Raw genomic sequence first — 12,723 nt, 5'->3', positions numbered from 1 at the left:
GCCCTTATCTCAATATACAGGAGATCTAATGCAGTCCCAACAACAGTTCTAAAGGTACTTTAATGAAGGTTATGATATTCATTTTTGTTGAGATATGGTAACTTTTGAAACTTATCTTATTGTGGTATATTTCTGGAGTCCATGAATAAAATAAAAAAATCCTTATGAGTTATAATTCATAATTAATAATAGCAGAATAATACAGGGTCTTTTTAGCTGCACAGTTCAAGTGCATTTACAGGATAGGATAAAAATGATAACCACTAATATGAAAATAAGACCCTGCTTGAATACATGTCTAATTTTTACAAAAGGAATTGACATTGTGGTGCCTGTTTGAAATTTTGCTGAAATGTATTTTTTAAAATACGTGCAGTATATACAAGATACATCTTTAAACTGTGTTTTAGTAATTGTTTAAATCACACACATGCAATTACACATGTGTGTAAATGTTTAAAAACAATGACCCAAATTTGCCTGGGACTGCTACAGAGGTCAAAAAATTGGAAAATTAAAATTCTGAAGTCGCATTAGCTCAAAACCGGCTCCGGATATCTTACTGTTCTTGCAAATTAGACTTATTGCTATTTTAGCAAGAGGCTACTTTAATCAAAGGGCAAATCTTACAAATCTCTCTTTACTCATACGTGACATTTTGGACACAACTGATAAAAAACTTATTATGGCCTAATGGAGATATTAAATATAGAGGTCAAAATTTCAGATGTTCAAAGGCTATAATTAGATACTGATATTTGTGAGCTTAACAAAAAAAGATCATTAGTAATTATTAGTTTCTTAACATAAATATAATGTAAAACAACATTTTCATTTTCTTCATGATCTTGCCTGTAACACTCAAATATAAACCTACATGTGTACAATAATATTTTAGCTTTAATATCTACATCATTGATTTTGAAGACACCAAGAGAAATTAATGAAAGAGAACGAAACATTTATTTGACTGATTGAATAAAGTTTGAGTCTCCACTACGGCTGATGTGTATTATGTTGTTACCCACTCCAGGTATTGCTTGGTTGTGCTGTGATGCCAGGCGACAGGTTCGTATGCAGGCCCTCACCTACCTCCAGAGGGCGCTGCTTGTCCACGATCTGCAAACACTAGATGCAACTGAGTGGGAGTCCTGCTTCAATAAGGTAAGAAAGGAGAAGAGAAGCTATATGTCTGCAATTACTATCAAATCCCTTATCTCCTCTTATATTATACAGACTAGGATTGATAAAATATGCCAATTAGGTTGGATATTATAAACTAAATCATTTAATTATCTTTAATTTCTGACTTTGTACATTAGTAGTTTCAGAACTTTGTTTATACCTGTGCTAAACTTAAAGCCAGTCATTTTTCACAGATTTTAGGAGCTTGCTGATGTTGTGTTTGTTTGTGCAGGTGCTTTTTCCTCTGTTGACTAAGCTGCTTGACAACATAAGCCCAGCAGATGTGGGCGGTATGGAGGAGACCAGAATGAGAGGCTGCACACTCCTGTCAAAGGTTTAAACCAACACACAAAGCACTCACTAACAACAACAAACAGATACATCATATATATATATATACACGTCATATCACAGAGCACTTTATTAGGAACACCTTTCCACCTTTTTATTCATGCAATTATCCAAACAGCCAATCATGTGGCAGCAGTGCAATGCATAAAATCCTGCAGATACAGGTCAGGAGCTTCAGTTAATGTTCACATCAACCATCAGAAAAATGTGATGTCAGTGAATTCGACTGTGGCAGAATTGTTGGTGCCATACGGGCTGGTTTGAGTATTTCTGAAACTGCTGATCTCCAGGGATTTTCACACACAACAGTCTCTAGAGTTTTACTCAGACTGGAGCCAAAAAGAAAAAAACATCCAGTGAGCAGCAGTTCTGTGGACAGAAACACCTTGTTGATGAGAGAGGTCATAGGAGACTGGCCAGACTGGTTGGGGCTGACAAAAAGGCTACATTAAGTCAGATAACCACTCTTTACAACTGTGGTGAGCAGAAAAGCCTATCAGAATGAACAACACGTCCAACCTTGAGGTGGATGGGCTGCAAGAGCAGATGACCATGTTTGGTTTCCCTCCTGTCAGCCAAGAACAGAAATCTGAGGCTGCAGTGGGCACAGGCTCAACAAAACTGGAGAGTTGGAGACTGGAAAAACGTAGCCTGGTCTGATGAATCTGGATTTCTGCTGAGGCAGCAGATGGTAGAGTCCGAATTTGACATCAACAGCATGAATCTATGGACCCAACCAGCCTTTGTGTCAACAGTCCAGGCTGGTGGTGGTGGTGGTGGTGTACTGGTGTGAGGAATGTTTTCTTGGAGACTTTGGGCATCTTAATACCAATCAATCATGGTTTGAATGCCACAGCCTATCTGAGGATTGTTGCTGACCATGTGCTTCCCTTTATGGCTACAGTTTACCATCTTTTAATGGCTACTTCCAGCAGGATAATGCTCAGTGTCACACAGCAAAAGTCGTCTCAAACTGGTTTGATGAACATGACATTAAATTCAGTGAACCTCAGTGACCTCCCCAGTCACCAGATCTGGATCCAGAAGAACACCTTTGGGATGTGGTAGAACAAGAGATTGGCAGCATGAATGTGACAAATCTGCAGAAATAATGTGATGCAGTCATGTCAACATGGACCAGAGTCTCAGAGGAAAGTTTCCAACATTTTGTGGAATCCAGGCCACGAAGAAATGAGGCTGTTTGAGAACAAAGGGAGGAACTACCTTGTATTAGTGTGGTGTTCCTAATAAAGTGCTTATCATAGGAGTAAATAATTTTGATGGGTTGTCCAGATTGATAAATCTGGGATTTGTTCATGGACACATGAAAATGTTAACATTTGCTTTTCTAAATACACAAATATTTCCCACCGCAGTGCTACGAGAAGTAGCACAAATTTTTGTGTTTTCTTTTTGTGATGATTTTTACCTTCCCACTTAATTTGAAAAAAAAGCTGAGTCCAAGAGGAAGTTAATTTGAATAAGTAGAGTTATCCATCAACCCTACCCAGCTGTTTACAATGTGTACAGATACAACATGTGCAGAGACACCATAATAATTTCTTTATTTTTGCCCATGGGACTTCACTAGTTATAAACCATGGGTTTACAAGTGAAAATGAAGGGGAACACACCTGAAATGTCTTTTATCATCTTACATTGCACTGCAGAACTATGATAGGTGCTGTAGGTCAGTGAACAGAAAGTAGCTCTTTAAAATCAAATAAACATTTACAATAGGCAGTTTGGATAATGGTTTTTACATTGATGTCTAAATGTCTTCCAGTTCTTTGTACTGCGATATACCTCTATTATAATACTGTATCAAATGAAGTCCCTCCATCTTCATATCTTAGCCATTAAGGTGGTAAACTAAATGTTATCCTAGCTAATAAGAATAATGGCAAAAAGTTTAAAACTAGACCAATAAAGAGGTGATTTTCTTTAACACCCCTTGCTTTAATCAATGAGGATGTTGGATATGTAGCCATTGAACATCCAAAAACTAACTGTTTTCTTACATTAACTAAGCTCATTCTTCTGGCAGCAGCTGTGGCTGATGTGTGATTATTTTCTACATGTTCAGGTTTTCCTCCAACACCTGTCTCCCTTGCTGTCCCTGCCTACCTTTGCTGCTCTCTGGCTCACCATTCTGGATTTCATGGACAAGTACATGCATGCAGGATCCAGTGACTTACTGGTGAGGATAGAGATTCACTAGATATTGTTAATACTAACATACAATACTGTTATGCGATTTACAGCTAACTGACATATCAGGCTGAAACCTTGTTGTGTGGATATCAGTTAGTCGTTGTTCGCCACTTTGGATATGATACAATTAAAAGGCTGTCCAGAGGCTATCCGCAGGATCAAGATCAGGGCTGGTCTGGAACGATTTGACAGATTGGTTACTGTAAATAATCATACATGTCCTGTCATTTGTTTATTTGCTTTGGGTATGACAGAAAAATGTGCACAGTATATGTGAATATTGCAGCAGTTGCCTTTGGGAATGCCCATATTCTTCTGTGTTACAAATGTATGTTTGTCATTTGTGAGCTATTGACAACTTCTGTCCAAAACTGTTTGTATCAGTCCTAGAAACTCATGTGATGTCATTATATCGTCCGTCTTCAGTGCAGATAAATTCATCAACTTCTGTGTGTTAATTGACTTTTTGGTGGAAAAGCAGTCATTTGTCTCTCATCATTTCTGATCAAGCATTTGTGAATGAACAAAAACTGTTGTCAGTATTTCAGAGATTGTCAGTTTAGGCATAGAGAAACCCTTTTTAGTCAGTCCAGTGGCTTAAATGGTTTTGTCAGCCTTGGAATTAGGAGAATTTTCTCAACAAATAATATCGCATGTATGCATGCAAGTTATCTAAAAATGTAAAAATCACCAAACTTGGAACAAAAATTAATGTATATGTGTAGATATATATATATATATATGTGTGTGTGTGTGTGTGTGTGTGTGTGTATATATATATATATATGTGTGTGTGTGTGTGTGTGTGTGTGTGTGTGTGTGTGTGTGTGTGTGTGTATGTATGTGTGTGTGTGTGTGTATATGTGTGTATGTATGTGTGTGTGTGTATATGTGTGTATGTATGTATGTATGTGTATGTATGTATATGTATGTGTATGTATGTATGTATGTGTATGTATGTATATATATGTGTGTATTTATGCATATGTATATGTATGTATATATATATATATATATATATATATATATATATATATATATATATATATATATATATATATATGTATATATATATATATATATATATGTATACATGTATGTGTGTGTGTGTATAAAGTGAGCCTGGTGTGGAAATATTGACTCTGACCTTGCTGATGTGCTGCCTCTGTGTTTGTATGTGTAGTTGGAGGCCATCCCTGAGTCTCTGAAGAATATGCTGCTGGTAATGGACACAGCAGGGATCTTTCACAGCGCTGACTCCAAGACAGGATACTCAGACCTTTGGGAAATTACGTGGGAACGAATCGTCTGCTTCCTGCCTCATCTGAGGGAGGAGCTCTTCAAACAGACTGTCATACCAGGTACAGAGCAGCCACGCTGGGATGTAGGGATATAGATTAGTCTGTCTGCTTTCACACCACTGTAAATTCCAGACAAGATGAAGTTGCTCTTCGAAGGTGAATGGCTTGATGTAATTAAATGACAACATGTGCATATTAGTTTGTTGTATTACCGGGAGCTTGATGCAGGTGTTTCTTATATATCATCTTCATTTTTAGATCCAGTACCCAGTCCTCCAGCAGAGACTGTGCAGCCGCCACCCCCAGCAGGTCGCCCTCCCTCACCTCAGGTGCCTCTGCCACCTGCCCAGCCACCCTCTCCAGTCCCAGTATCCCCTGCAGAAACACAAACCCCCAGCAGGCCAGCATCACCCCAGGAGCCTCAAACAACCAGTGCCACCGGTAAAAACAATGAAGGTTTCTTGTCTCAGCACAGTCAAATATTATCACACATTATGTGATCAGTATGGGTTTTTTGCAAGTACATGACAATTACACAATGTTTTTTGGACTCATGCTGCATATAGCTGATAGTGTGCCGGTAGTCATCATCTCATATTCAGTGTTTTCCCTCAGAAATGTGATTTTTGGCAGGGTGAAAAGCATTTAGACCACAAGACACTAAAACTATCTTGTGAAACCAAATATGATAAGAATTTTAAGTGCAATCAAACTCCAAACCCATAGATATTCAGTTTACTACAATGTAAGTCCAAGGAAATGCAGGAAAGCCTCACATTTGTAAAGTTGAAACCATAAAATTACTGAAATGATTAATCGGTCGTCAGAATAGCTGCTAATAAATACATTTTTTTTGAAAACCATATAGTTATAGTTTTAGTCCGTATTTACTAAACTTCTGAGAAAATTGTACCTAAATATGCTCCAGCAAGGCCACTTAGGACTAAATATGAGCCCAGATCTTAAAGATAAGTGAGACCCCACTTTACAATTGTGTCCCATTATTAAATTAACTGGTGGAATAGTTACTTAACTGTATTAAAATTACTGTTCTGTTTTCTAGGATCAGACCGATCATCTTCAGTCCCACCCTCGATTCCCCCCATGCCGGTGCCGTTAACAACATCCTCTGCCCAGGCTCCCTCACCATTGAGCCAGTCCCCCCTCATCCTGCAGCCCCTCGCCTCTCCCCTGCAGGTTGGAGTCCCGCCGATGTCCCTGCCAATCATCCTGAACCCCGCCCTCATTGAGGCCACTTCCCCTGTACCGCTGCTTACCGGTCCCAGACCTACAAGCCCCTCCGACGAGGTCAAATAAGAGAACTCATGCTAACCCATGCCCCCATTACACCCTATTTAACAACTGGACCCAACAGACTTCAACTACAACTTCAAGAGCTGCTTGTCACCAGGTTTCTGAAATGATGAAATATATATGAGAGGACGAAATAGATGTGATACCTCAGTTATACCACGTTTGTGGCTTACAGAGTGTAAGCCCAGGTTAGAGTTAGGGGTAAGATTAGGGTTAAACATCTGACACTGTTAAAAAACACACCAGTTGCTGGTGCACCATGCATTCTTTGTGCCATTTTTGTGTTTGGTATTTTGTAATTCCTGTTGATGAATTACTAAATGGAGACAATGTCCTATCATGTTCAGATATTCGGGAACAGAAAATTGAGGATAAAAGTCATTCAAGGAAAAATATTACAAGTCAAAGTCTGACTGAGGTAAAGTGCATTCGCTAAATATTTAAACTAGAAGCAGGGTTCTATCTACCATTGAGAACATTAAGCTCTTGTCTTCACTATTTTTTGGAGAGAATTTGGGTGATTTGGCAAACTGGGGAGGGTTTATGTTGTACTGCACATGGTGAGCAATGTTTCCGATGCCGGTATTTTTAAACTCATTGCATTATATATATTTTAGACCAATACAATAACACAAAAATAAAAAGATTAAGTATTTCCCCACCACAGTTTTATTCTTGGGAGTGTAAGAAAGACTTTAGGGGATAAGGCTGGTGTTATTCTATATTTTTCTGTGTGTGTTCATGGTAATGAAGGAACATGTCACCCAGTGCAATAGTGTGACTCACAGATGTGTTTTTAATAGGAATGTGATATATCAGGATTTAAATGCACACACGATACATGTTAGTAGGATACTTTCATGGTGGGTTTTGCTCTGCACATGGGATGTGTTGTGTTCGTAGTAAGAAAGATGTAAAATATCACCAGCTGTGGGGGACTGAGTCTCATGACCTCAGTATCTCTGAAGTTCTGGCTATGGCCCTGATTTCCACACTTTCTCCAAAACATAACTCCTGAATGAACTTGATATAAACATTTTCATATGTGAGGTGGAAGTATTCCTATTATCATCCACATCAGATTAATGGAATTGGTATAATCTGTTGTTTTTGTGGAATATCAGGTCAGAGGTTTAGTCTAGATTCAACACCGTCACTCCCACGTTTTCTCATGGACTTGGTGGAAATCATTATGAAGTTTTCTGTAGAAGGAGCGTCGAGTGTAAGATACACTTCTCACCTAAAGGGCATCATCATTTCTTTTCTTTCAGAGGAAACCCTCAATAGATTTAACTGGATGAGACCAGACTGACATGGCTTTGCTTGTATGCCCGTGCTTCATCTTAATATACAGATTTCAGATAGGGATAGTAAAGATCCATACAGGTAAGTTATTTGGATTTTAGGCGCTTCATGTAGTTGATTAGATAGGATTTCCAGAGCTTTGACTTCAGTGGGATGTTCCAGAGGTCATAACTCATATTTCACCCGCTGTTGTCAGACCACTGATAAGCATGCGATTGAAAACTGTACAGAAGAACTACTTTATTTATTTATCAGTCAGTCTTTGTTTCAGAGAGGCCAAATTCTTTTCTGTTCTCCTGTAACGTCCAAAGACAGAGACACTGGACTGTACTGTTTATTTCTACCCATTTCATTTCAATTCTGCATGAGCTTTTTTGTCCCCAATGGCAAAAAACAAGCTTTGATTTTGGACACCTTATGAATTCCTTCTCCATTTAACAAAGACGGATTGTGTGTACTTGCAAGCCTTTCTCGGATGTACTGGAGATGTCACATCTATAACATTCCAAAATGTACATACTTGAGTCTGCTGTGAGCTTGCTCCACTGTACAGGAACAGAGTTAGAGATTGACATGGTAACCTTTATGGTTTAGGATAAATCAACAAATATTTTACAAGCGTTCAGAATTAATGTAATTTCGTCATGTTTATGTAGCTTGCTGCATACAAAAGATCATGTGTGGACTTGCATAAAAAGCCCTAGGAGAGTTTTATGCAACAAGGCTGGGTTACTGATCATATCACAACAAAATCTATGGAAGCAAATAATAGCAGTTACTTAAGAACTTATTGCTAAATTTAATCATTACTGAATACTTCATGTTGAAATTGAATTACCACTGAATTTGTAGCATCTTACTCTGGTTTGAATTTTTAAGCAGGTCATTTGAAGTGGTGTAATTTTCAGAAGCTTGATTTCAATTCAATAACTTTATTCATCCGTAGTGGGGCTATTAAAAAGTATATGTAGCAGAGCACAAAAATACTTATCTGGGGAGTCAAAAAAGTGGGGTGATCCACTGCATGGTTATTAATGTTATGTCTCTAAATGCGGACAACAGCCTGTCTGCTGTAACGCTAGTACCGGAGAAAGCCATTGTTATTCGACGCTTTACGTGTGCAGGGCTTTTGAAACAAACTAGTTATTTTCTTCACCCCACCGCAGCTTATTGAAGTTTTGACAAGTGGTGCAATGTGTGTTGGTCATCCGGTCTTGTTTGTTGTTGGAGTTAGGTGATCGGATATGAAGTATTTACAAAATATTTCGCCTTTGTCTTGCAAGGCTAATTATTTAATCAATAAATCCACAATGCCCCCAAATGCTTACCTTTTTTGATGATGAACTATCTACAAGATCACTCTAGCATATAAATGCTGTCTGGGTGCTGCACTGTACCCTTGTGGTTGAGTTCAGCCTTTTTCATTCTGTCAACATGATTACAAAAATTGATTTTTGCCATTTGTAAATCGATTCCGAATTGTATAATATAAACCCATTTTTCCGTGCACCCCTGGCACAAAGTAACTATTTCCTTGTAATGTTGCGGTACAAGCCTCGTTCTTTACTCACTTGAACCTGTTCAGCAACATTTGACATGATATGTAGTTGAGGTCTATGGCCCTTTTTAACAAGACAAAGGTAAATAAACACAAAAGATGCAGTAAAGGTCAGCACGACCTGTTGTCAGTCACCAGAACTTGACTTCATGCAGGATGACATTACTAAAACTGTCCAATAAAAGAGTTAGCTATCAGTCCATATGACTTCATGTTTACTTCTCTCAATTGGTTTGCAAAAAGTCAGTGTGAACATGAACCGCAGCAGAACTAAAATGCAAGTGTATTTTTATTCCTTAGTCCAGACCAAATGAACCGGACTATAGGTGTGAGAGATCTGATTTTTTTTACCTGACTTCAATCATTAAATCAGAATTTGCAACTTGAATACAAAAAAAAACTTTAAAAAACCAACAAATTTTTGCACTCTGAATTACCTATATTTCAGAGGTGTTAGCATTTCCACAGTGAGTATTCAGTTATGGTTAAATTTCACAATTAGCTTTCAGTCTGCTGCAGTTTTCCTACACAGATATCTGTTGACATTCTTGCATGCTGTCTATGTCTTGTGTACAGTGACATGTACCGTGACAAACTGATTGAAGCTAAATGACCATTTTAATGCCAAATGTGTGTCTTTGAGTGTGTTGTACATGTGGAAGGAAAGCTTAACATCCATTCAAAGTGGCCCTGGGATTCTCTCAGTGATGTTTAATGTTAATGTTATTTATTGAATTGGGAAAGAAGAGAGGGACTTTTTCAATGCAGTACAGTTGACGTAGATTCAGTGTGTATATGTCAGCCAGATAAAACTACAGCCTTATAGAGCCACCAACGTCAGACATTTTGTAAGCTGTGGGTTTTCTTTGTTGTATGGGACTCTTAGATATCAGCTAATTCTTGATTCAACAGGAAATTACATGAATATGGTGTGTGTGTGTGTATATATACATATGTATATATATATATATATAAAGATAAATATATTTATGTATATATATGTATGTATGTATATATATGTATGTATGTATGTATATATATGTATGTATGTATATATATATATATATGTATATATATATATATATATATATATATATACATATATATATATGTGTGTGTGTGTGTGTGTGTGTATAAATGAAAGGTAATGTACTTTTTACTATGTAATAAATACAATGTAAAGAGAGTGCTCATTCTGGTGTTTGTGTTTTTTTTTTTGTTTTTTTTTTAACTAGGAGTCTTAATGGTAGGGTAAAAGTTCCAGTTGAGAGTTTTCTGTTAAAAAACTGTTTTAGTAAGGATCAGAGAGAACTCCCGTACTAATAGAAGGGGAGATGTTGACCCCATTGCGATGGTTGACATGTTTCAGCTCATGAAGATTGTTTCATGTATGAACTTTCTCACTAAGTATACAGCTACTGGTGGATAATAGATCATCTTTGTCAGTGAATGTGAAATATAATTTTCATTAGTTCACAGGATTGTGTTGACAAATGGATTTACAGCGAGGTCCATAAATATTTGGACAGTGAGACAATTTTGTTATTTTGCCTCTATACACCACAACAATGAATTTGAAACAAAGCCATCAAGATGTGATTGAAGTGTAGACTTTCAGCTTTAATTCAATGGGTTTAACAAAAATATCACATTAACTGTTTAGGAATTACAGCCAATTTTATACATAGTCCTTCACTGTCAGAGGCTTTATAGCAGCAAAGAGTCTTTGGGATTTTCGGCTTCTAGTTCTGTGAGATTCTTGGTCCTTCCGGTGTGCACTGCTCTTTTGAGGTCTATCCACGGACTTTCTATGATGTTAAGGTCGGGGCACTGTGAGGGCCATGGCAAAACCTTCAGCTCCTCCTCTTGAGGTTGTACATTATGGATTTTGAGGTGTGTTTACGATCATTGTGTTGTTGTAGAAGTCATCATCTTTTCATCTACAGCTTTTTTTTCACAATTGATGTGGTGTTTTCTTCCAGAATTTGCTGGTATTTACTTGAATCCATTCTTCCCTCTACCAATGAAATGTTTTCCGTGCCAATGGTTGCAACACAAGCCCAAAGCATGATCGATCCACCCTTGTGCTTAATAGTTAGAGAGTTGTTCTTTTCATGAAACTCTGCAGCCTTTTTTCTCCAAACATACCTTTGCTCATTGTGACCAGAAAGTTCTATTTTACCTTCAAGGTGTTGCTGCACAGTAGAACAGTGCACCACCACTCCAGATTCTGCTAAATCTTTCTGAAGGTCTTTTGCAATCATACAGGAGTTTTGATTTGCCTTTCTAGCAATCCTACCAGCAGTTCTCTCTGAAGGTTTTCTTTATCTTCCAGACCTCAACTTCATCTCCGCCATTTCTGTTAACTGCCATTTCTTAATTACATTACGAACTGAGGAAATGATGACCTGAAAATGCTCTGCTATCTTCTAACCTTCTCCTGCTTTGTGGGCATCAGTTATTTTAATTTCCAGCGTTCTAGGCAGCTGCTTAGAGGAGCCCATGGCTGCTGATTGTTGGGACAAGGTTTGAGATTTGAAATTTGCATCACTTGGCCTTTCCTAATTCTGATTGTTAACAAGCCATAGCCCTAACAAGCTAATTGAGGTCTGAGACCTTGGTAAAAGTTATCTGCGGACTAAAATCTCTTTGAATACCCAAATGTTTGTGTGGTGCTCCTTTCCTTTTTTTCACCCTAAACTTGTACAAAACCGAAATAATACACTAATCTTGCTTAAAATGTTGAAAAGAATGTTTCATCTTTAACTTTATAGCTTTTGGAGATCAGTTCATCCTCTACTCAGTTAACTTTTCACAGTAAAAGAAATTTTGACCAGGGGTACCCAGACTTTTTCATGCCACTGTATATTTCATTGGAAATGTTTTACATAGTTTATAAACCGTGTCACATACATACATAAAAGAAAGTAAAACACTTGTTTTACTTTCCAATACAAAATAGCTTGTCCAATAGAGTGTACTGGGTTCAAAAACCATCTGCGTGTCGGTGTTTTTCTGTTTTTTTCCAGTTAACTGAACAAGTCTTCATCCTTTGATGGGCTAGTAATTAGTCTAAATGTTTTTGCCATCCAGTGATGGTTATTATTTGCAGTTGGTGATTATTTAATTTACATGTAACTAACTGGGGCCTAAAAGGTGCAATATTGTGTTGATGAATAATTCTCACAGACGGCTTAGATTCACTAAGTTCAAAAAGTCAAGTTCGTCATTGTTGCAAACTGTATTTTTCCAGTGTTACAATAGAAGTTTTTCAAACTGTTATCTCTCGTGTTATTGGATCATTTTGATTAATTAATAAAATAATTAATCAATTAATTAATTAATTAATAACTGGTCTGTGTAATGCTTACCAGTATGTGTTTCTGTATAAATTATTAAAAGTAGGACACTAGAAATTTTAACTTGAATTTTCTAAACTGGTATTTTGCATTTGTCAGATCAATGCATAATTAATGTTATGGACTTGTCTTTTAA

The 12,723-nt window shown here is 37.3% G+C and overlaps 1 protein-coding gene across 4 annotated transcripts in view; it reads left to right on the top strand.

Annotated features, from left to right (window-relative positions):
• gbf1 (golgi brefeldin A resistant guanine nucleotide exchange factor 1) overlaps positions 1-10,164 on the top strand; it is a 132,262-nt gene extending 122,098 nt beyond the window's left edge. For all 4 annotated transcript variants that reach the window (XM_040138528.1, XM_040138527.1, XM_040138526.1 and 1 more), the window contains 6 exons: positions 1,034-1,164; positions 1,418-1,519; positions 3,623-3,736; positions 4,934-5,111; positions 5,310-5,492; positions 6,115-10,164. In XM_040138528.1, the coding sequence (XP_039994462.1) occupies positions 1,034-1,164; positions 1,418-1,519; positions 3,623-3,736; positions 4,934-5,111; positions 5,310-5,492; positions 6,115-6,368 (962 nt within the window). In that variant the 3' untranslated portion in view covers positions 6,369-10,164. The remainder of the gene's footprint in view (positions 1-1,033; positions 1,165-1,417; positions 1,520-3,622; positions 3,737-4,933; positions 5,112-5,309; positions 5,493-6,114) is intronic.
• The last annotated feature ends 2,559 nt before the right edge of the window (positions 10,165-12,723 follow it).

Source organism: Xiphias gladius, chromosome 11 (assembly GCF_016859285.1).
Source record: "Xiphias gladius isolate SHS-SW01 ecotype Sanya breed wild chromosome 11, ASM1685928v1, whole genome shotgun sequence".
Classification (NCBI taxonomy): Eukaryota; Metazoa; Chordata; class Actinopteri; order Istiophoriformes; family Xiphiidae; genus Xiphias; species Xiphias gladius.
This window is presented reverse-complemented; position numbering and strand designations above follow the sequence as displayed.